We start from the raw sequence: 20,077 nt of genomic DNA on the forward strand, positions 1-20,077 counted from the left end.
ACCTCACAGTACTGCGGACTCTTGATGGAGGGAAACGGGCAGGATCTGTCAAGATTTGGCTTGCGGTGCTGCAAGCCTGCAAGCTTCTGATAAGCACTAATCTCAAGGTCGACAAGGAGTTGGATTACTTGGCAGGCCATACTGGCGTGATCGCAGACGGCAGTACGTCAATCATCAATGTACCGACTCCTGACCTGGATGAAGCAGGAGATGATAAAGGTGTCCCACTCGCAGAAGTGTGGGAGATGGACAAGTTGTCACTGTTGAGAACATTTCTTTGCGTTCTCTCCGTCAAGTCCCGACATGGCCGGCCAGACTTCAATTCCACGCAACTTTGAGAAGCCGAAGACCGCATTCTGGCGCGATCTGGATCGGACGATCGCTTGCAACTTCTTTCAAGCCTATCCATCGAAATTACAGCCTTCACTGGAACTTATTCTCGATGCTCTCTCGGACCGTCCTCGCGATGAAAGGCTCTATATCTTGATTGAGATTCTCCGTGAGAGGCTACCAGTCCGTGAGCTTCGAACTTCCGGCGAGGACTTCAGGCCACACGCTTCCAACGACGCAGAGTACGATGTGTGGGCCAGTGCTATGTTGGGCATTGCGTCTGCCCAAGATGCGCTCGGCCTCGAGGATGAAGCCGAGCGGACGACCCGCATCATGATAAACAACGGACCACACGGAGAGAAGGACCTCGGTGCGCAATACTCCTTGGCTTGGCGCATGGAAGAGAAGGGTCGATACGGCGAAGCGGAGGAGATGGCATTGGAGTGCATGGAATGGATCAATGGACACCGGAGATGCGGACCGCTGTCTCCTCAAGCGATTTGCTTGTGGCGACTCCTCATCAAGACCGCCTGGAAGAGTGGAAGGAGGGCCCTTGCAGAGGAACGAATCCTCACTACTCGCGATCTTATCACGAAGATGTCTCGGTCTCGGTTCGCTAAGTATGCGCAAAAGGAAGTCGAGGAGCTGGTGGTAACGACCGTTGGGCTGGCGAAGATTTCGAAGATGTGATGATGAGAACTGTCGCGAAGGTCGTTCTTTGGATGGTAAAGTCCAACAGCTGCTGCAGGACGGTCAGCTGTTTTGTAATTATCATTTGGTCTGAATGGAAGAATTGTTCGCTTTCCAAGCCGTCTGGCACCGGTATTGAGTGTTGCGATGAGGTATACTGGCTGAATGAACGATCTATTAGCACTGCTACAGCAGCCAGATGCTTCTTCGCCCGCGCAATGGCATACACCGCGGCTTGAGGGATGAAGCTCGCATTCTACAAGTTCTAGACCGAATACTGACACATTAACACAGGGACCCGAAACTCATCCTGCTGAAACGATTTCGATGTTCCATCGTTCGATAACGCGATGAGTTCCGTTGACACGTGTGCCTTGGGATTTCAAAACACACTTTGGCCCGAGCGGTGCCCTTACTTGGGATCCTAATTCCTGGAATGGACTCGGTCAGGGTTAGTCTGCCGAGGAAAGCTATGGGCACGCTCATGTGGTCTGCGGGAAATGGTCTTCCCGATGCTGGACTCGATCTGGCTGGCGAAGCTCGGATGCCTTAATCTCACGATGGATGCCTTTTTCTGGATGGATTGATAACGAGGCCGAGGACGTACTTTTATCTTGCCCACCAATTCTGTACATTCTGAAGATTGCAGGAACATGTTCGCAAAGCCTGGGTGTGGTCTGGCTGTTGCAGCTCGGATGACTCAATATTCATACTGGATCAATTTTTGGAACATTGACTGATAACGATTGCAACGACAAGACGACAGCGATGCGACGAGCAGATGAGCTGTCTACTACGGTATGTCCGCTTCAGCCCGCCGACAGCTTAACCAACTATGCTACACTTCACGTTACAGCACGATCGCGGAGAAGGTCATCAGCCAAACGGCACCCAGTTGCCGATATCTTATCACCATCGCGATGACATGGCACACACCATATATCATCGTGATATACTGGCCACGGGACATATCGGAAGTCTCTTATCGAGTTGACGCCTCATCAGGGTCTTCGTTGAGGCGGTCAGTGAGTTCCAGAATTTGGGGCCTTAAGACCAGCATGCCTGACCTATATTACATCCGTAACATGGTAGGGCTGGTTCAAGCTTCGATCAGCCGCCAGTCTTCACACTAAGTATTGACATGTGCATCACCCTGCAGGGCACTGTCCGGTTTTTTGCAATTTGCGAAACGTGGATGTTGCCGTCTTTTCAGAGTTCGTCATCCCGATCGCTGGGTTCGGCCAGACGGATCGAGGGCGAGGCTTATCTGAACCTCCCACACGTTTGCTGAATTAGGAATGTCATTGCGTCGATGTTGGGCAGATCGTGTGACTGTTGGTGTTTCGAGAATAGAAGACGGGAACGAGAGGGAAAAAGAGCTCGCTTGAGTGAAATTACTTCTGTCGTTCTCTTTCCCCACGCACGTCGCTGGTCCAACATTCTCTTGATTCTCATTTCCTTCGAGCAGCGTCTGGAGACTTGGAAAAGAGATGCCCTTCCTCCCCGCCGCTGCAGCAGTAGCTGGCATAATCAGCTGCTTTCAGTCGGCAGCCAGTCTCTTCACTGCCTACAAATCGAGGAGGGAAGCCACAAAACGACACGATCAGATTCAAGGGCAGCGAAAGGAAGACAAGTCCGAAGCAGCGGAGAAATCGCTGGAATCAGGACCAAAACATGTACAGAGCGAATATGATCAGAGGCTCGCACTAGTGGGCAGATCGTTTGCTCATGGCGATGGTCAGTCTTCAACCTTTAAAGCTCTCACTTGGGACGGAACATTGCTGACATTGTCACTCAGATACCGGTCGCATGCAGCTCATGACCGAGCTGATCTCTCTGCAAAAGACTGTCATAGCAGTCCTCCAGAGCGGTCTGACGACTGGCTACCTCGACCTCTCCCAACTCGCACAAGTCTCCACCGCCCGACGCACAGGCGCCGTCACCGCACTACAGAACCAATCTCAACGCATGGCCATCGCAGCACCTGTTCAGCGACCCATGTTACGCGCCCCTCGTCCGCGTCTCTGCTCCGAAGCAGATCGTCTATTTACAACCCCGAACGCAGTACCGCGTTTCGAAGAAGAATTGATCCCGAACCCGAGGTTTCCAGGCAGGTACGGTCAGAGATGCCTTGGCTGTGCGAGCATCTGGGACATTCGACCATCGAGTTTGATTCGAGATTCAGTAAGCGGAATGCGATACCCATCGGACTTCCAGTATCGATGCCACACGAAGGTCAAGGACTTGTATCTGTGCTACTTGTGCGGCGATGACAGTCCGGTGTTGCAAGGCTTCGGACAGTTGATGGACCATGTCAGAGGACATGACCAGACCGAGCTGCTCGCGCCTGCGTGCAAGATTAGATTGCTGGAGTATGGCGGCGGCATGGAAGACGAGCAACCTGCGTGTGAGGAAGACCATGGGCACTGGGTCTGGCATAGTGCAAGCGCTCGCACCTCTCCAGTGGGGACTCCAGGTGCCACGCCGAGGGCCACTCCGCGAGGCACTCCAATGCAAACTCCAAGAGATACACCCATGCAGACTCCGGTGGGCACGCCGATGTGCAGTCGAAGAGGGACACCAGTATCCACGCCGAGAGGTACCCCTGCCGGCACTCCCGTCTGCAGTCCACCAGGAAGCCCGTGTGTTCCGCCGCCACAAATCCACGTGCCCATGCCCAAGAGCATATTGAAGTCCAGTCCCAGAATCACGACACCTCACAGCCGACAAGGTAGCGTGAACGGAAACCCAAGCCCTACCTTCAATGGCTTCCCACGGGGCACGCCGGCTCACAGCAGACAGGGCAGCATGAATTATGATCCAATGCCTAGCCCGAATGGCTTGCCAAGAGGTACACCAGTGCACAGCAGACAGAGCAGTCTAAGCGGCGAACCAATGTGCGCTGTGAACGGCATTCCAACACCGATGCACAGCAGACAGACCAGTGGACAAGGCCCTCCATCAGCGGTTCACAGCAGGCAGACCAGTGGACAAGGCTATGCACCACCGGTTCACAGCAGACAAACCAGCGCGCAAGGCTACCCAACAAGCGTCCCATCGCGCAGCCCAAGTGGTTCCCCCCAGCACCTCCAAGTCCCCACGCCTCGAGGTACTCCTCGCGGCGCACCCGTCCACAGCAGACAAAGCAGTCAAAACGACTACTTCAACATCAGCCTGCCCGTAAACTCGACCGTACCTCCGGGAAACCTTCAGGTACCCGCAGCAAAGTCACCTCCGAGAACCACTCCCACCATTTCAAGGCCCACCACTCCCAAAGCCACTCCCCGAGCTACTCCATCCCACAGCAGACAAGGCAGCGTCGCAGACGGCCAACACAACCGTAACGTCAGCGCCCACAGCTCGGACAGCGAGGAGTCACCCAGGAGTGCATGGAGCGACTGGGGCGATGGAAGCGATCGCGACTCGGTCAGTTCCGTCGCTTCGATGATGAGTCGAGCGTCGATCATGGGCAAGCCGCCTGTGGGTAGGAACTTGGATCTTTATGTCAAGCCGGATTGAAAGGCGTTTTGGGATCAGCGTTTTATTCTTCAACACAATTTTAATATGAAGCACTCTCAAACCACGAGTTGCTGGCAGGGACGGACTGCAAACTTGGGACCTCCAGACTCGAGACGAGCACTGGGATTTGCTACGTCGATGAGGCGATCATGGCTGTCATCACCTGGTCGATGGAGTGTTGGACGAGACATTACGACTGACACGAATACTTAGTCTGCGACCAGAGCGTATAATGTATATTAGTGATACACTTCGACTTCAATTACCTTTCAGACCAACACGAAACCGCGATATCCCACATCTGCGCACTCTTCCCAAAGTTTCTTCCGATACTCAGGCAAACCACCCATGTAGTTCAAAGCCTCTCGGGTCTTGCCTGGAATATTCGCACCTACGACCCAATGTCAGTATGATCAGAGGCAGTGACCAGGAGACTCCTTACCAAAATACCAGCTATCCGCCTGCGTGAACAAGCTCTTATCTGCGACCTCATTGACATGCTTCCTCCATTCTTGTTCCGCCTCAACAGTCGACTCAACAGTCTTGAGACCCTTCTCTCTCATATGGTCCAGACAAGCCACGATCCAAGCTCCCTGCGTCTCGGCAGACGATGGTCCAGTCGCAAACGCAGTCGGAGCTTGCGGACCATACGTGAAGAACAGATTCGGACATCCAGCGGTCGTCATGCCCAGGTTCGTGTATGTTGCGTTCGCCCACTTGTCTTTGACACTTTGGCCTTCGGAGTTGCGGATATCGATCTGCGTGATGCTCCCGGTGATGGAGTCAAAGCCCGTGGCGAGGATGACGAGGTCGTAGTCCCGGAGCTCACCGTCTGCTGTCCGAATGCCAGACTGGGTGAATTCTGCGATATTGTTGGCTCTCAGGTCGACCAGATCCACGTTATCCTGGTTGAAGACTTCAAAGAAGCCATCTTCCAGTGAGATTCGCTTGGTTCCGAATGGGTGGATCTTCTTCACCGGAGCCAAGATTTCAGCCTTTACAGGATCTTGTACTCTCTTAATGGTCTGCTCACGCCAGAATTGGTACGCTTCTTCGTTGAGCTCTTCGTTAAACAAGACTTCCATGTAGGTCCCCAGCCAGAAGTGCAGGCCGCCGGTGTGGTACAGTCGTTCGTATAGCTGCAGCCGTTCTTCCTTCGGGATCTTGAGAGGATGTTGCTGAGTGGCGATGAACTCATAGTCGAAGCCTGCAAATGTTTCCTTCATCTTCGGTATCACTTCCGGAAAGCTCTCTCGTGTGAGCTCGTTGTCGACTCGAGGATTCTGCATCGGTAGCGCCGTGTTGGGCGTCCGCTGGTACACGGTGAGATGTTTTGCTTCTTTGGCCACTTCTTGGATGACCTGCACACCGGAAGCACCCGTGCCGATGACTGCCACTCTTCGGTTGTTGAGATTGACTCCTCCCTGCGGCCAGACGGCGGTATGATGAATCTCACCAGCGAACTGGTCCAGGCCTTTGAACGAGGGAACATAACGCTTTGATGCGAAACCAGTACACAGCACAACACTCCAAGCCGTCAGTTCCGCCTCCCCGCCGTTGATGGCGCACTTCCAGTGAGCATCCTTTGGACTCCATTGCATCGAAGTTGCCCTGGACTTGTATCGAACATCTCGACTCAAGTCCCAGACTTTATCCAGATGTCGGAAGTAATCCGCCAGTTCATCCCGGCCAGGAAAGCGCTCTTTCCAATCCCAGTTCTGCCATGTCTCTTCGGATGTCAATTGGTACGTGGGCACGGGAGTGTCGACACGAGCGCCAGGATATGCATTCCTATCGACGAGATGAGTTTTGTCATCAATCCTCACAAGGCTTCTCTCACCAGTGCCAGATACCGCCGAGCCCAGTGCCAGCTTCCACCAATAAAGCTTTGTAGCCCTTTTTACGAAGCGTGTGAAGTTGCCATACTCCACAGAAGCCTCCTCCTACCACTAGTACGTCGAAGTGACCGAGCTGCTCATTGCTGGCGGAATTCGACATGTCGGCGTCGTCGTGGTCTTCGGAATGAAGGTGAAAGCAAAGGCTTCACTTCACGCCTCCCGTGGTGTTTCATATAGTCGGTTCTCCGGACAAAGAGGAGTCGCCTCGGGTATGCGATGAAGATCGAGTGGGGTCGCAGGTTGCCATTCTTCTGTGGAACCTGCATAGCACGTTGGCGTTCATAATCGACCACATCTTATCACTTGCCAGCATCTCAGCAGGAGGATTCGCCATATCGATGTATATTGATGAAGGAGCTGAAAGTCAGCAAGGAGAGTGAAGTGATGCCAAATAGTGGGTCCCGTCGTCCGTGCACCTCGGATGGCGGCCCATAGTGACATTTAGGCGGATTCATCGATTCTGAAAAACCTCGTTTATCGATGTTAAGGCTTACTAAGCGCTCGCAACGTCTACCTCTCTTGCTCGCAATAGCGTTCTTCTTCTTTAAACCCTTACTACCCTCGCCGTCGCCGTCGCCGTCGCCGTAACCCTCGCCCTTACTACCTTCGACATACTACGCCCTCGCATCGATATCGACTACCTTCGAAAGGAGATCGAGCTCCTTCTTAGAGTTTCCGAGTAGACGTAGGACGCTGTTATCTAATAGCTAAAGGACGAGAAGGGCGTGTTAATTAGCCTACGAACATTCCGCGAGAAGCTCTAGGTATAGGGCATATTAACACGGCTAAAGGTCTACAAAGATATAGAATATAGAGCACTACTATATGCAAGGATTAAGGAGCTCTTCTAGAAATAGGACTCGAAGGATAAGAGGCTGCTAAGGAACTTAAAGAAGGACGGCTTTAAGCTCTTGTTTGTTTGTTTTGTTTGTTTCTTCCATTTACGTCCTTTTGGAGTCTATAACTATGTAGGACGGCCTTGCCCTAAAGGCAAGGCAGCAGATCTATTTACAATCAAAATCTTTTATATTCTTTAACCTTAGGGGAAAACCCCGTGCCTAAGGCAATGCTAAAGGACTTTAAACAAATGTAGAACAAAGGAAATCAAACGAGTGCTGCAGCCTAGGGCTGCAGAATTTTCGTGCCAAGCTTTTTGCAGAATTTTCAGCGGATCCTTCCGCTTCGCACGCACGCATGCTGCAAATTCGAATTCGAAACGCAGTGCAAAAGCAGTGCAAAAGCAGCTGTCTAACTCGCTGCCTTCTCTTATCCTTAATATGCCTTTGTGGAACTGTATGCCGCTTCTAAACGTATACAGCTACGCAGGTTAATCGCAGAGTTATAGATTCTACTAACTGTTCCAGCTCTTTAAAGTGTTTCGGTTCGGATTTCGAGGAGGTGCGCGTATAGGGTAGAGTGGATTGCTTCTTCTTCTTCTTCTTGTTTGTAGCGTTTGTAGCGTAGAGGGCGTTCGAATCGTACTGTTGTTCTGTAGCTTGTGTTTTAATAGGAGGCGTACCTCTAGGTCGTGTTGTTGTTGTTGTTGTAAGGGAAGAGGGATCGACGGCCTCTCCAATCCTCCGGAGGAAACTTAGCTCTACAACGACGGTATCGTCGCAGGTTCGTAGCCGGCACCACGTACAGGTGTTCCTCGTCGCCGACCGGCTTTAAGCTCTTATTAAGGTAGTTAAGAACAATCCGGAAGGAGCTAGGCTTATATCGATTAACTCTAAGGGCCGATTAGCCGGAGCATAATAAGATTATACAGATAGCGTTAGAGGGGACGATTGTAGGCAGTGCTCTAGATAACTATAGATATAAGCGGTTAGTAAGGCACCTACGGAAGGAATTCTACCTAATAGGAAGGTCTATATATACGCTCGCAAGCACGCTTGTAGGCTGGATTCGTCCGCTCGCAAGTACGCTCGTAGGCTGGATTCGTCCGCTCGTAAGTACGCTCGTAGGCTAGATTCGTCCGCTCGTAAGTATGCTCGTAGGCTAGATTCGTCTGCTCGTAAACCCTAATTTACGCTACTTCCCTTACTCGTAAACTCCCCCGCCTAGCTCGTACGCTAACGCTCGTCTACTCGTAGGAATTGTATATCTTATATCGCGTATTCCCTTAATCCTATAGGTTATAATGTACGCTACCGGAAGGGTAGTAAGGAGGATGTTAAGCGCGGTCGTCTAAAGGCTAAGGGCCCTAATTATATATAGTCGGTAGATGCCTACTACAAGTTCGAGATCTTTAGTATCTACTTCTACGCCTATATCGATATATATATACGGAAGATTATTTAGATCTACGTAGGCACTATAGCTAAGATAGTCTTCTCGGTCTCTAAGCAGTATTTAGATACAGTCCGAGAACTTAGCTTTATACTAAAGGTAGGCTCGTAACTAGTTATACTATACTCGTAGCTCTATAGCTAGCTCTGCTAACTCTATTTATATACAGATTATGCGGGCGGATTACAGCGTAGAGACTCCTATAATAGCTAATATACACCTCTTCTGCTGTAAACTTTAGGAGGGTTAGAGCATTAAGTTCCGTAATAGCTTCTAGTATACAACGAGTAAGGGCAATTAAACGATCGAGCGCTTCTAGGGTCTTAGTGCAACTATAGTATAGAATCGATAGCGTAATCTCTTCTACCAGCTTCGCGATAGAGGCTTCTATAGCGAGGATAATAGGGCTAACCGTGTAGCGTTCCTTACTGTCTACGTTCTAATCCTCCGGTTTATAGTCGAGCTATTTATTAATAGCTATAACGACTACGCTATTCGGAAGTAGGCTAAAGTCGAAGGGCACTTAAAGGGAATCCCTGCTAAGAACTACGAGTACCCTCCTAATAGCGTAGAGGATCGTAGAATCTACCTTAACACAGAGCATCCGCGTATCTAGCGGATAGCGGATTAGTATACTTAATTCGGTTAGTATCCCCTACGTACGAGCGGCTACGAGCGGCTACGAGTAGTTACGAGACGACTAGGGTTAAGAAGCGGTATAGGGATTGCAAGCTTGTAGGCTAGCTTCTCGCCCTGCTAGCGTTACGAGCGTTTTGTAAGTAGTAGCGAGCGCTAACTATTTATAGATCTTGTTGCATACCTTCCTCCGCCGACTCTACTATAGGCTTCCGAGATGCTAGTAGCTAGTAGCTATCCGGAGACGCTAGATAGTCGCGAGCTAGACGCTAACGAGGATAAGATCTATATAGAAGCATATCTGTACCTCCGCGATGCTGCCGCTCGTTACCTTGCCGCTAGTAATAACCTCGTAGAGTTTTAGACCCCTCCGAAGGGCGCTAAGTTATAGCCGCGTAACCGCATAAGGGACTTCTTCCGTACTAATAGCTTTGCATTCGACTAAACGATATATAAGGGCTAGCCCTCCTACTCTTCCTCTTCCTCTTCCTCTTGCTTATTATAGCTACCTCTTAATTCTGCTACAATCCTACGGCTCTACCCTATACCTCTTATACTTCCCTCGGCGATAAGAACTGTAGCTTCTACGGCTGCCCTCTACCCTCGCGAGCGGCTCTAGCGAGTAACGACGGCGAGCCTACGAGCAACTACGAGCGCTAGCCTACCCCTCCTAGCTCCGGTGCTCGCGAAGGCTTCTTTATTCCGTAGAGCCGTACGAACGCTAAGATAAAGAAGGCAGCTAAGACGAAGGCCCGTAAGTTACCTAACGCTGCCGCTAACTTATTAAAGGAGGCTAAGAGGGCTAAGCGTTTAAGGGAGGTGTTAGCTAATAGCAAGGGTACGAGGAGAGGTAGTACCTAGGACGATAAGGACAAGCTACTGCTGCTGTTTACTACTAAGTGCTTCCTTTACACCGTTACCCTTATAGATCCGGAGCCTCCTATAGACGGCGAGGACGCTAACGATAATGCAACGCCGGTCTACTCCGACAAACGTAATAAGATCTTATAGCAAGTATAAGGCGTTGTTACCGAGATAGACACTATTCTCTAAAACGCTTAGAGGCATAACCGTAGACGGCTCTTCTTAGAGTATCTAATAAACGAGAGCGTAGCTACGAAGTAGCGGCGAGATAAGAGGCCCTACTACGACATCTATTTAACGAAGGAGTATAATAGGAATTAGCCTATTAAGCTCGGCGCTAACAACGTAGCCGCTGCGAATACTACGATTAGGATAATACAGCTGTTTAATCTAAAGACAACCAGCAAGGCCCCCTTAGCGACCGTTCGGATTACTTACGTTATCTACTCTAGCGGCTAGAAGAATTACGACAATAGCTAGGTATATATAGACTTAAAACGCTCCGTAAAGAAGGACGGCGAGCCTACATTTTAGTATGTAATTAGCTACAACGTGCAGACCGATAGCACTGTCCTACACCCTAACGGGCGTATATTTAAGGACAAGGACGGCGTTATTTACTATCCGTTTATATAGACTAATAGCTACACTAGCGTCGACGGCAAGAAAGTCCTCGTAGGCTAGAGTTACCTACTCGTAAGCTAGCTCGTACCGGAAGTACGCTACCTTATAATAGACGTAGGCCCGTCCGGCAGTAATATTAAGGCGCTCGCAGATTAGTCTATAGGGCTCGCAAGCCGTTCTCGTATAGCTCGCACTACCCTTAGCTCCTCGTAGGCGGAGCGTTCTAGCCCTTAGCCTTAGTAGCGCTCTAGCTCTAAACGTCCTGCTAGCCGCGACCTCTAATTATCGCCGGTAAGCTAGCCTAACGACTATATTCTGCTCGACCCTAACACGGACAGCTTAGACGATATAGCAAGGGCTAAGGAAGCTATCGCGAACCGAGCTAAGGAGAATAGTACTTCTTCGACGATTACCTCCGTAGTAGCTAGTACGCTAGCGATCCCTTCGGACTTAACGATGCCCTCTTCGTTAGCGACAACGACGATGCTAACGCCTTAGTTAAAGTTAAAGGCCCCTAGTACTGCTACTAGCACTACTAATTAAGGGGGTTTAGAGATACCGGAGGAGGTCGCCGAGCCGGTCGTTAAGTAGGTAGTTAAGCCGATCGTTTAGTAGCAGAAGATAAAGAAGAAGAAGAAGGTTAACGAGCCGGTAGCTGTTAGCACTAGACGGAGCGAGCGGACTATTAAGCTTACCGAGAAGGGTAGGGCTAACTAGAAGGACTAATATATACAAATCTAATAAATATATACTACCGACGACTCGCTCGTTGCGTACTCGCGGACTAAACAGACTAGCTCGTAGCTAGAAGGAGTAATAAACGTTTATCTTATATCTTAATAGCTTAATATCTTAATATCTTAATTCTCTTCCTTAAAAACGGCTCGCGGCGTGCTCGTAGGCTAAAACGGCTCGCTCGTAAGCGTAAAAACGAGGGATTTAAGCGTAAAAACGAGGGATTTAAGGAGATATACAGCAACTAACGCATTTATTTAGGTATTAACGTACAGGCTCGTAAGGCTCGCGGAGAGCTCGTAGGCCAAATCGATCTATCTATTAATCTATTACGCCTAGTCTACCGAACTTCTCGTTAACAGTACGCTAATACTACAACACCGACTGCTTAATCTTAGTAATAGTAGCCTTTAACTTGCTCCGCACGTTATTAACCTCGTCTATAATCTCCTTAATTAGCTCCTCCTTTAGCTAACCTTTTAAGCCCCTTAAACTGCTAATCTTACGCTTTAAATCCGACACCTCCGACTCTAACGTAGCGATCTTGTCCTACGCCTTATTTATCTTACCTCGCATACTACTAACTACCTCCTTTAATATAGACTTCTTTTCTACCGGCTCCTCCTTAATCTTAACCTAATCTTTAGCAAAACACGGAGGCTTGCCCTTATAGTAGTAGTAGGCGTAGGTAGGGAGAGTCGTAGAAGTCTTATACTCGAGTCCGCGATCCTTACACTAGCCGCACTCGGTAACCGCCGGAATGCCTGTTTTTTTTTATTAGCCTACGAGCCTTACTAAGAGCTATACGAGCTATATTACCTTCGTCCGTCTCTATAACTCTATATATATAATCGTATCTTATAAGCATCTAACGTCCGCTCTTCTTAGTGTTTTTATTACTGCTCTATGCTCTAACGAGGGCATCGTTCTATTAGAGGTCGGAGATGTACTAGAAGTCTTTAGAGGTAGCTGTAGTAGGCTTATCGTAGACGAGAAGGTCGGTAGGCAGCTAAGGAGTAGGAGCGATAGCTATAGTAGATGTAGTCGCTAGCTTATCGTCGTTGTCGTCGGAGAGAGAGAGTCCGCGCAGGCGATTAGGGTCGCGAGCCTTACTAAGTTCCGTATTAAGTAGCATCTAACTAGCTATTTTTACGTACGCGCGTAGTGCGATGTTGCGAGATGTATATATTATATAGCGAGCGCGCTACGAGCGACGACGAGAGGTAGTAGAAGTAGTAGTGTTAATAAGAGGTTTAAGAGTCGAAGAAAATAACACTTATCTAACCAAACGGCGTATTAGCGCGCACTTACATATAATTGTTAATAATTAGAGTGACTAGCGCAGTGACTAGCGCAGCTGTATAGCGACAATACAAGCAATTGGCGACAATAGTGGTAGTAGTAGTGTTATTGTAAAGTTGAAAATTAATGAATCCGCCTAAATGTCACTATGGGCCGCCATCCTCGCGCTTGCTCGCGCTATACAACTTCCTACTTCGGAACCACATCAACATCGTCATTACCTCCTAAATTTGTCCAAAGTTTGACAAAAACCATTTGATAGAAAGATAAATAGCCATGGCCAGAGGCTGAAGCGTATGGACTCGCGCCGGTCGCAGAGCTGAAGACATGGGCGATGCGCGCTTCGTATCCCTTGGAGGAGTCTGGCTTGATGACATCCAGATTGGAGGCCAGACGGTGCACAGGCAGGTGCTGGGTGGATCAGTGACATTCGGTGAGTGTTCCGAGAGTCGAACAAATGTATCGCATATTGTTGACGTTCCATCCAGCAACGCTCGGAGCACGACTGTTCAGCCCAACAGACCCCTCAAGCATCCGCTTCGTGATCCGCGCTGGCAATGACTTTCCTTCAGAAACGATCTGGAAACTACGAAGATGGAAGACCAGTCTGGTAGTAGAATGGATCGAAGACTTACCCGCGGCAAGGGGAGTGCTTCAATACGACGAGCATGACGCCAGTAGTACGCAGCCGACGCAAAACTCAAGCCATCACTCGGATATTAACAGCCAACAGGAACAACCTACCACCGCCTAACCTCACCCCTCCTCTCAACCCACCACAACCTCACCCTCTCCGACGTCGTCGGCGCCTCCTGCTTCCACTTCTTCGACACCCCCGAGACCGTGAAAGAAGAAATCGACTCCATCTCCGACATCCGAGCCCGGCACGGCCTCAGCGGCGACCTCATCGCGATTTGGGAACCTCAAGCGAAATCCTGCAGTCCCCGAACGCTGCCTCGGCACTTAGAGATCGCAAAGATTGTGGATGTGTTTTCGCCGAACCACGTCGAGTTGGAAAGTTTCTTCTCGTACGCCAAGCGCAGCAGTTTCGACGAGAGCAGAGTCGAGGCGCAAGCGAGTCACTTTCTTGAGTCGGGTGTTGGTTGGGAGGGAGCAGGATGTATTGTCGTCCGCGCTGGTGAGCATGGGTGTCTAGTCATGTCACGGAAGATCGGAGCCGTTTGGCTACCGGCTGTGATTCCAGCGGAGTCGCCCAAAGTTGTGGACGCCACTGGCGCCGGGAATGCTTTCCTGGGTGGCTTTGCGATGGGGCTGCTCGAGTCTGGCGACTTTGTGGTGGCGGCCAAGTACGGACAAGTCGCGGCTAGTTTCGCGATCGAGCAGGTTGGAGTACCGGAGGTCACAGGTCATGGCGAGGACGAGCTCTGGAACGGCGAAAGTGTCATGGAGCGGCTGAACAGCTACAGCCACGCTCTGAGGAATGGCAGAAGCTAGTGTTCGGCCGCTGGGTCGTTGCGAAGATCAAGTGTCGGGCGAGATTGGAGAAAAGTCGAGCTTTGTCGAAGGAGTAATGGCGAGTTAGGAGCCACATATACCCAGCCTTCATAAAGCATGGAAATAAGTAACATCATCCCCATCCGTCTCCACCGCCCTCCTAAACATCCCCTCCCTCTCCCGTCTCCCCCTCTCCTCCTCCCTCCTCTCCTCCTCCTTCTCCTCCGCCATCTTCAGCATCTCCTCCCACTCCGCTAACCGTCCCACAGGTTTCTGCTCCACAACCTTCCCCAGCACACCCTCATCACCATCTTCCGCTTTCGACACGAGCGTCTTGACCCAGCGAAATTTCATCTTGTTCGAGTCGTTCGAGCTGTCGAGAGTATTGGCGGCCTTGTCCTGCTCCGCGTCCGACTTGGTCTTGTGCAGAGAAAGCATGCTGGAGACTTTACTCAGCCGGCCGGTTTCGCTGGAGAGGTTTCGTCGGGGTCGGGGTCGGGGAGAGGAATTTTTCGGCGAGGCGAGGCGTTCTTTGGGAAGGTTGGGTTCGCTCTCTGCGGTGATGGTGGAGGAGGAATGTGGCTGGACTTCGACTTCTCGTGAAGGTTGAGAAGGAGCTTGTTTTCCGCTTTTGGCATCAGAGTCCTGCTTCCTGAGCGCCGGGTGCACCGCCGTCGTTTCTTTTACGCGGGCGGTTGGTAGAGAAGACGGCACCGGCACCGTCGGACTCGCGCCATTCTTCCTATCAATCTCTTGAACCGGTGGAGGAGGAGGTGGAGGGCCAGAAGTCGAATCCTTCTTTCGCGAATTTCGACGGCTTCTCTTCTCCCTCTCTCGAATCTTGATTACCGCGAGGGTCTCATTGACGCACGAGTCCTCGATCGGCTCTTCGACGGACAAATCTTCCTTTGACTTCTTCACGGATGCTTGCCGGAGATGATGCTTCTCTTCTGTTTCCTTCCTTGGTAATGTCTCGTTGTTGACACGCGGTGTTCGAATGGATGGGAATGGGGATAAGCCGCCTTTGCTCGGCCTCCTCTCGGCAGTTCGTGGACGGGTCTTGTCTTCTGTTTTGGTCGTGCTCTGCGGCGGAAGTTCATTCCCATCAGCCGTGGCAATCTGTGGAGCGACCTCTCCCTCGACGGTACGAGGAGCCTGCTCCACCACTCCAGTCTTGCCCGCAGAACAATCCGTTTTCTCCACTCCCCCACCTTCACCGTTCCCCTCACGTCCCTTCCACTCCAAACCCGAATGTCTCACAAGACTCTCCTTCCTCCTCGGCCGCACTGCAACCCCTCGTCCTCCATTCTCTCTCTTCTTCCTCACCCCACCCTCCTTCTTCCTCCTCTCCTCCTCCCTCCTCTCCGCCTCCTCCAACAACCTCACCCACTCCGCCTCCCGTCTCCTCTCCTCCTCCACCCTCTTCGCCTCCTTCACCTTCTCCCCCAGTCCCTTCACCGCCGTCGCCAAGCACTCCTCCACCGCTTGCTCAAAATGATGAACGCAATGCACGGCCACCACGAATTTCCAGAGGAGGCCCCAGGTTATGTCTTCCACGGGGAGTTTGCGGAGGGTGGTGGCGTGGAGGAGGGCTTCGGATTTAGCTGCTCGGGTCAAGGCATTTTGGCAAGGGCTGGGCGGCAAAGCGGAGCGTGGAGGTCCAGTCGAGGAGGTCTTCGAGATGGATGTGGAGGATGAAGTTGATGTGGATGGGTTGACTGCGGACGGAGCAGGAGGAGGGACGTAGATACAGTGGTAGGATGTGTTCATGTGAATTTCGCGGCCGGAGCAGATTTCCTGGATGGGATCGAAGATGATGGATCGTTGGGTAGACGGCCCGGTGATTGGAATTTCTTTGGCCATGGGCAAATGACTCCTGCGGTCGAACGGGTCGGCCGTGGGTTGTCGAGCGTTCGGAGCCATTTTATGAGTTTTGCCAATGCTTCCTTCAGCGTGTCAGGGCATGGTTTTCCTTCGTCCGGACTGGAGGTTTTGCTTCGTGTCTTGCTCTCTGAATCGTAGAGTGTCCGACCCAGTCTCCAATGATCGACCAAATCAATGTCTCCAAGCGATGTGAACCCGCCGAGTCAAACGCAACGTAAAGCCCCAATCCGTATCAAGACAAGGCGAAGGACCAGGTTGTATACCCGGCCGTCTCCAGAAAGCAGCACGCCGGTGTCACAGAGTCCGACGACTGTTGAATGCCAGATCCGCAATGCACAAAACACCTTATGCTGAGGCAGTCAACCAAGAGGTGAAGTCCAACCCCAAAGAGAACACGCAGGCACTCCACTCGTCAGCAAATCGCGATCCCGTCGCTTCACCGCATCTCCACCACAACCCTTAACAATCAAACCGCAATCCCGGTCGATCCGTGATGGAATCCACTCCCTGACCACCGATCATTACCGAGCAAAACCTTGAGAAAATATGTAAGCATTCCGCCTACTCTTACTCTTACCTTGTCCGTCAGGCCAATTCGGCCTGCCAGCTGTATCTCTGGACATTACGGCGTAAATTGTTCCCGGTCGGCGTGGGAGACGTTGAGACGACAAGATGAAAAAAAGAGGCCGTAATTCCGCCCTTGTCCAAGGAAGGTGATGTCAAAAGGAATGCCGTCCGTTTCCGATGCCGACCCGTATATCCGTGTCGAGAGGCTTGGCTTTGTAGGAGAATGTCAAGAGATACGGCGAGATCAAGGCAGGACTGGTTTAGTCTTCGAGCAACGTCGAACGGAATCTGCTGCCAACAAGAGTCTAAATGGAGGTTGGAGAATGTAAACACTGAGGCGAGATCAATGCAAGACGAAATAAGTCCTCAGAGAAGAGGACATCGAAAGATTCGATACTATCTAGAGTCTACTACATCGGTAGATATATGACCAACAGACATCCAAAGCGGACCAATGCATATCCTTAATCCTTCGCACTGAGCCAGATGTTTCCGCCCAGTCCAGTTCGCGATGCAAGACTTGATCCAAAACCTTCACTCCCATCCTCACATCTTCAAAACTGCCCCCCACCCCCACACCAACACTCATCCCCCTCCCTCTCCACATGCACCACACAATCCATCCCCCTCTCCCCCACGAAATCCTCCACCCTCCCTCGGACATCCTCCAGATCCGCCACCGGACTCGCAATCACATGCACCACACCCATAACCCTCGGTCCCCCACCGACCCTCTTCTTCACCACCCCATTCTCTCCAACCCCATCACCAACCCCTTCCTCTCGATCATCGACCCAAAATCTCACCCCACTATACCCCACCACCCCTCTCTCCTCCCTCAACCCCTGTAACATCTCCTTGATGCCCCACTCCAAATCGTCCGGTACGACGAGGAGTAGTTTCCGCGCACTGCCGCTCACGAGCGGGACCGCAGCCGCGAAGATGAGAATTGCGATGAGGATTGTCGCGAGAGGGTCCCAGCCGTACCAGGGTTTCCACAGCGTCATTGCGGTGCTGACGATGACGGCGAGGGAGCCGCCCGCGTCGGCGGCGATGTGGAGGAAGATGCCGTGCATGTTTTCGTTGTGGTGGTGGTCGTGTCCGGCGTGGGAGTGAGAGTGGGCAGGCGCGGTGGTGGACGGCGGGAAGTAGCCGGTGATATCACCGTTGGTGACGGTGGGGGTGTGGATGGCGGTTTGAAAGGTGTCGGTGCTACCGACGCTGGTGTGAGAGAGCTGGGAGAGATGGCTTGCGGTGGAGAGGTTACGGGTGTGGTGGCCGTGGGTGTGGCCGTTTGTATGGGTGTGGTCGTGAGCGTGCGCATGGTCGTGGGAGTGGTCTTGAGAGTGGTCGTGAGCATGGCCGTGAGAGTGATCGTGAGAGTGATCGTGTCCGTGATCATGGCCGTGCGAGTGTCCGGCATGATCGTCGTGCCCATGAGAATGTCCATGTCCGTGTCCATGATCATGCCCATGATGCGCATGCCCAAAAGCGAACAGCCCGATCATGTTGACCACAAACCCCATCGTACTCACCACCAACAGTTCCTCGACCCTTCTTATCTCCTTCTGCTCCATGATACCCTCCATCGCTTCCCATACAAACTCCACACTGACCAGCATCAAAAAGATACCATTGCCGAATCCTGCCAGCGTGTTAAGCTTGCCCCATCCGTAGGGTTTCTCGGGCGAGGTCGGCCACTTGCTGGCGACGGCGGCTCCGAGTCCAATAACCAGCCCGAGGCAGTCGAAGAACATGTGTACTGTGTCGCTGAGGAGGCCAAGGGAGCCACTGAGGTAGCCGTAGACTCCTTGGACCAGCATAAAACCGAAGTTGAGGCTGTGACGAGTTAGCAGAGTCGTCTATCCATAAAGTTCAGCAGACTCGCCATGTGAAATATGCAATCCGCCGAGAGTCCTTCTCGCTCAGAATGCCATGCGCCAGCGAGCCCGGCTCGCAGTTGTCCAAAAAGTACGCCGTGAAGAAAGAATGCTTCCCTTCTACCTTGTGTGATGTCGTTGCGTTGTGTGCGTGATCGTGTACATGGGCATGATCATCATGCTTGTGTGCTGCCGGCGGAGCTGTATCGCGTGAAACTCCAAGATAAGACAAAAGAGCAAGTCCGCTATTGCAAACCGTCCCTGGCCAGAGGGAGGGCGAGAAGATGAATGATGTGATTGCGATGAGAAGGCAGCCGAGTCCGACGCCGGTTTTGTGCTGGCTGCGAATGGTTGAGGGTTTTGTGAAGAGGATCGCGGCTGATGAGACTGCGAGAGAAAGTGCGCCGAAAACGATCGCCATGATATCGGAGGGAGGCACCGTTCGGAGGATGATTGAGGTGATGAGGGTGAGGACGATCGTCACAGCTCCTGCTGCTAGTGTTACGTTGACTTCGGCGGGTGACGAGATTAGTGGTGACACGACCGGTTGACTCCATGGCGTTCGAAATGTCGTGGCTGTCGGTGTCGCATCCGAACTTGACTGAATCGCAGCGGAGGTCGGTAAGGGAGTTGGGAGGAATAGTAGAGATGAAGCCAACGCCAGATATCCTGTGAGGAGGCCGAGGATGGGCGCTCGTGTGGTGATCTCGAACGAGTCCAGCAAGATCGAGACCAGCAATACAGCCATTGTAGCTTTCCTCGTCTTGATGATATGCCTCCAATCGTGCAGAGACAGCCTGGCTCCAGTATCCGTATGTGTCATGCCAGCAGCAACCGCGACCAGCAGTATCGATCCCGTCCGCATGCCTCCAATCTGAGTCGCAGCATAGAACGGCAAAGCCACAGCTAGTGATCGTCCAGCCATCTTCTTCGCCGCGTCCAACGTGTACAAGCTCTCGGCATGCCGTGAGGCGACAAACTTATCCTTCCTCCTATCCAGCATTTTCTCCGAAGACCTCATCTTCGCTATCAACCCCACCAACAGCAGAGTCCCCGACGTCAGCGAACAAGCTTCCACAAGTCCATATCCACTCCTCTCAAAACTGTGTGTATGTCCGGCATCTTGCGCCGCCTTTTGTAGTCGAGCCAGAGCAGAGAGCTGCAAGCTGGCAGAGTCCGATAGGAGAACATCGTCCACGGGTCTGAGGTATGCAGCCGAGGCGAGGAGGTAGGGTAGTGGTATGAGCAAGCTGGTCAACGCTTCTGGGAGTGAGAACCATGACGGTGAAGCTGCAGGTATGCTCTCCAGTGAAGGTCGATATGTAGACGCAGCGGCGGGTCTGCCCAAGTCAGACTCGCCTCTCGGCCGGGCCTTCATGGGAGTGGAAAAGTGCGAGTGAGAGT

The 20,077-nt window shown here is 51.8% G+C and overlaps 6 protein-coding genes across 6 annotated transcripts; 3 read left to right on the plus strand and 3 right to left on the minus strand.

Annotated features, from left to right (window-relative positions):
• Positions 1-303: 303 nt before the first annotated feature.
• Positions 304-1,020, plus strand: MYCGRDRAFT_93775 (uncharacterized protein; the record flags this gene model as incomplete). The annotated part of the gene is made up of 1 exon (XM_003851376.1): positions 304-1,020. The coding sequence occupies one exon, from the start codon at positions 304-306 to the stop codon at positions 1,018-1,020; it is 717 nt and encodes a 238-aa protein (XP_003851424.1).
• Positions 1,021-3,477: 2,457 nt separating this feature from the next.
• On the plus strand, positions 3,478-4,320 carry MYCGRDRAFT_27323 (uncharacterized protein; the record flags this gene model as incomplete). Its single annotated transcript, XM_003851377.1, has 2 exons — positions 3,478-3,898; positions 4,058-4,320. Coding segments are annotated over 2 exons (684 nt in total), but the record flags the coding sequence as incomplete, so codon positions are not given.
• A 488-nt stretch (positions 4,321-4,808) lies between these two features.
• On the minus strand, positions 4,809-6,537 carry MYCGRDRAFT_109786 (uncharacterized protein; the record flags this gene model as incomplete). Its single annotated transcript, XM_003851858.1, has 3 exons — positions 4,809-4,930; positions 4,982-6,330; positions 6,380-6,537. The coding sequence occupies 3 exons, from the start codon at positions 6,535-6,537 to the stop codon at positions 4,809-4,811; spliced, it is 1,629 nt and encodes a 542-aa protein (XP_003851906.1).
• A 6,591-nt stretch (positions 6,538-13,128) lies between these two features.
• On the plus strand, positions 13,129-14,342 carry MYCGRDRAFT_72944 (uncharacterized protein; the record flags this gene model as incomplete). Its single annotated transcript, XM_003851378.1, has 3 exons — positions 13,129-13,320; positions 13,376-13,567; positions 13,621-14,342. 3 exons carry the CDS (start codon positions 13,215-13,217, stop codon positions 14,340-14,342), a joined length of 1,020 nt encoding a protein of 339 aa, XP_003851426.1.
• Positions 14,343-15,915: 1,573 nt separating this feature from the next.
• MYCGRDRAFT_104787 (uncharacterized protein) lies at positions 15,916-16,506 on the minus strand (the record flags this gene model as incomplete). The annotated part of the gene is made up of 1 exon (XM_003851857.1): positions 15,916-16,506. A coding segment is annotated over one exon (348 nt), but the record flags the coding sequence as incomplete, so codon positions are not given.
• An 853-nt stretch (positions 16,507-17,359) lies between these two features.
• On the minus strand, positions 17,360-18,860 carry MYCGRDRAFT_12884 (uncharacterized protein; the record flags this gene model as incomplete). Its single annotated transcript, XM_003851856.1, is given in 5 exon segments — positions 17,360-17,527; positions 17,567-17,807; positions 18,014-18,041; positions 18,061-18,655; positions 18,678-18,860. Coding segments are annotated over 5 exon segments (1,215 nt in total), but the record flags the coding sequence as incomplete, so codon positions are not given.
• Positions 18,861-20,077: the final 1,217 nt, after the last annotated feature.

The sequence above is a fragment of the Zymoseptoria tritici genome, chromosome 6 (genome assembly GCF_000219625.1).
Source record: "Zymoseptoria tritici IPO323 chromosome 6, whole genome shotgun sequence".
NCBI lineage: Eukaryota > Fungi > Ascomycota > Dothideomycetes > Mycosphaerellales > Mycosphaerellaceae > Zymoseptoria > Zymoseptoria tritici.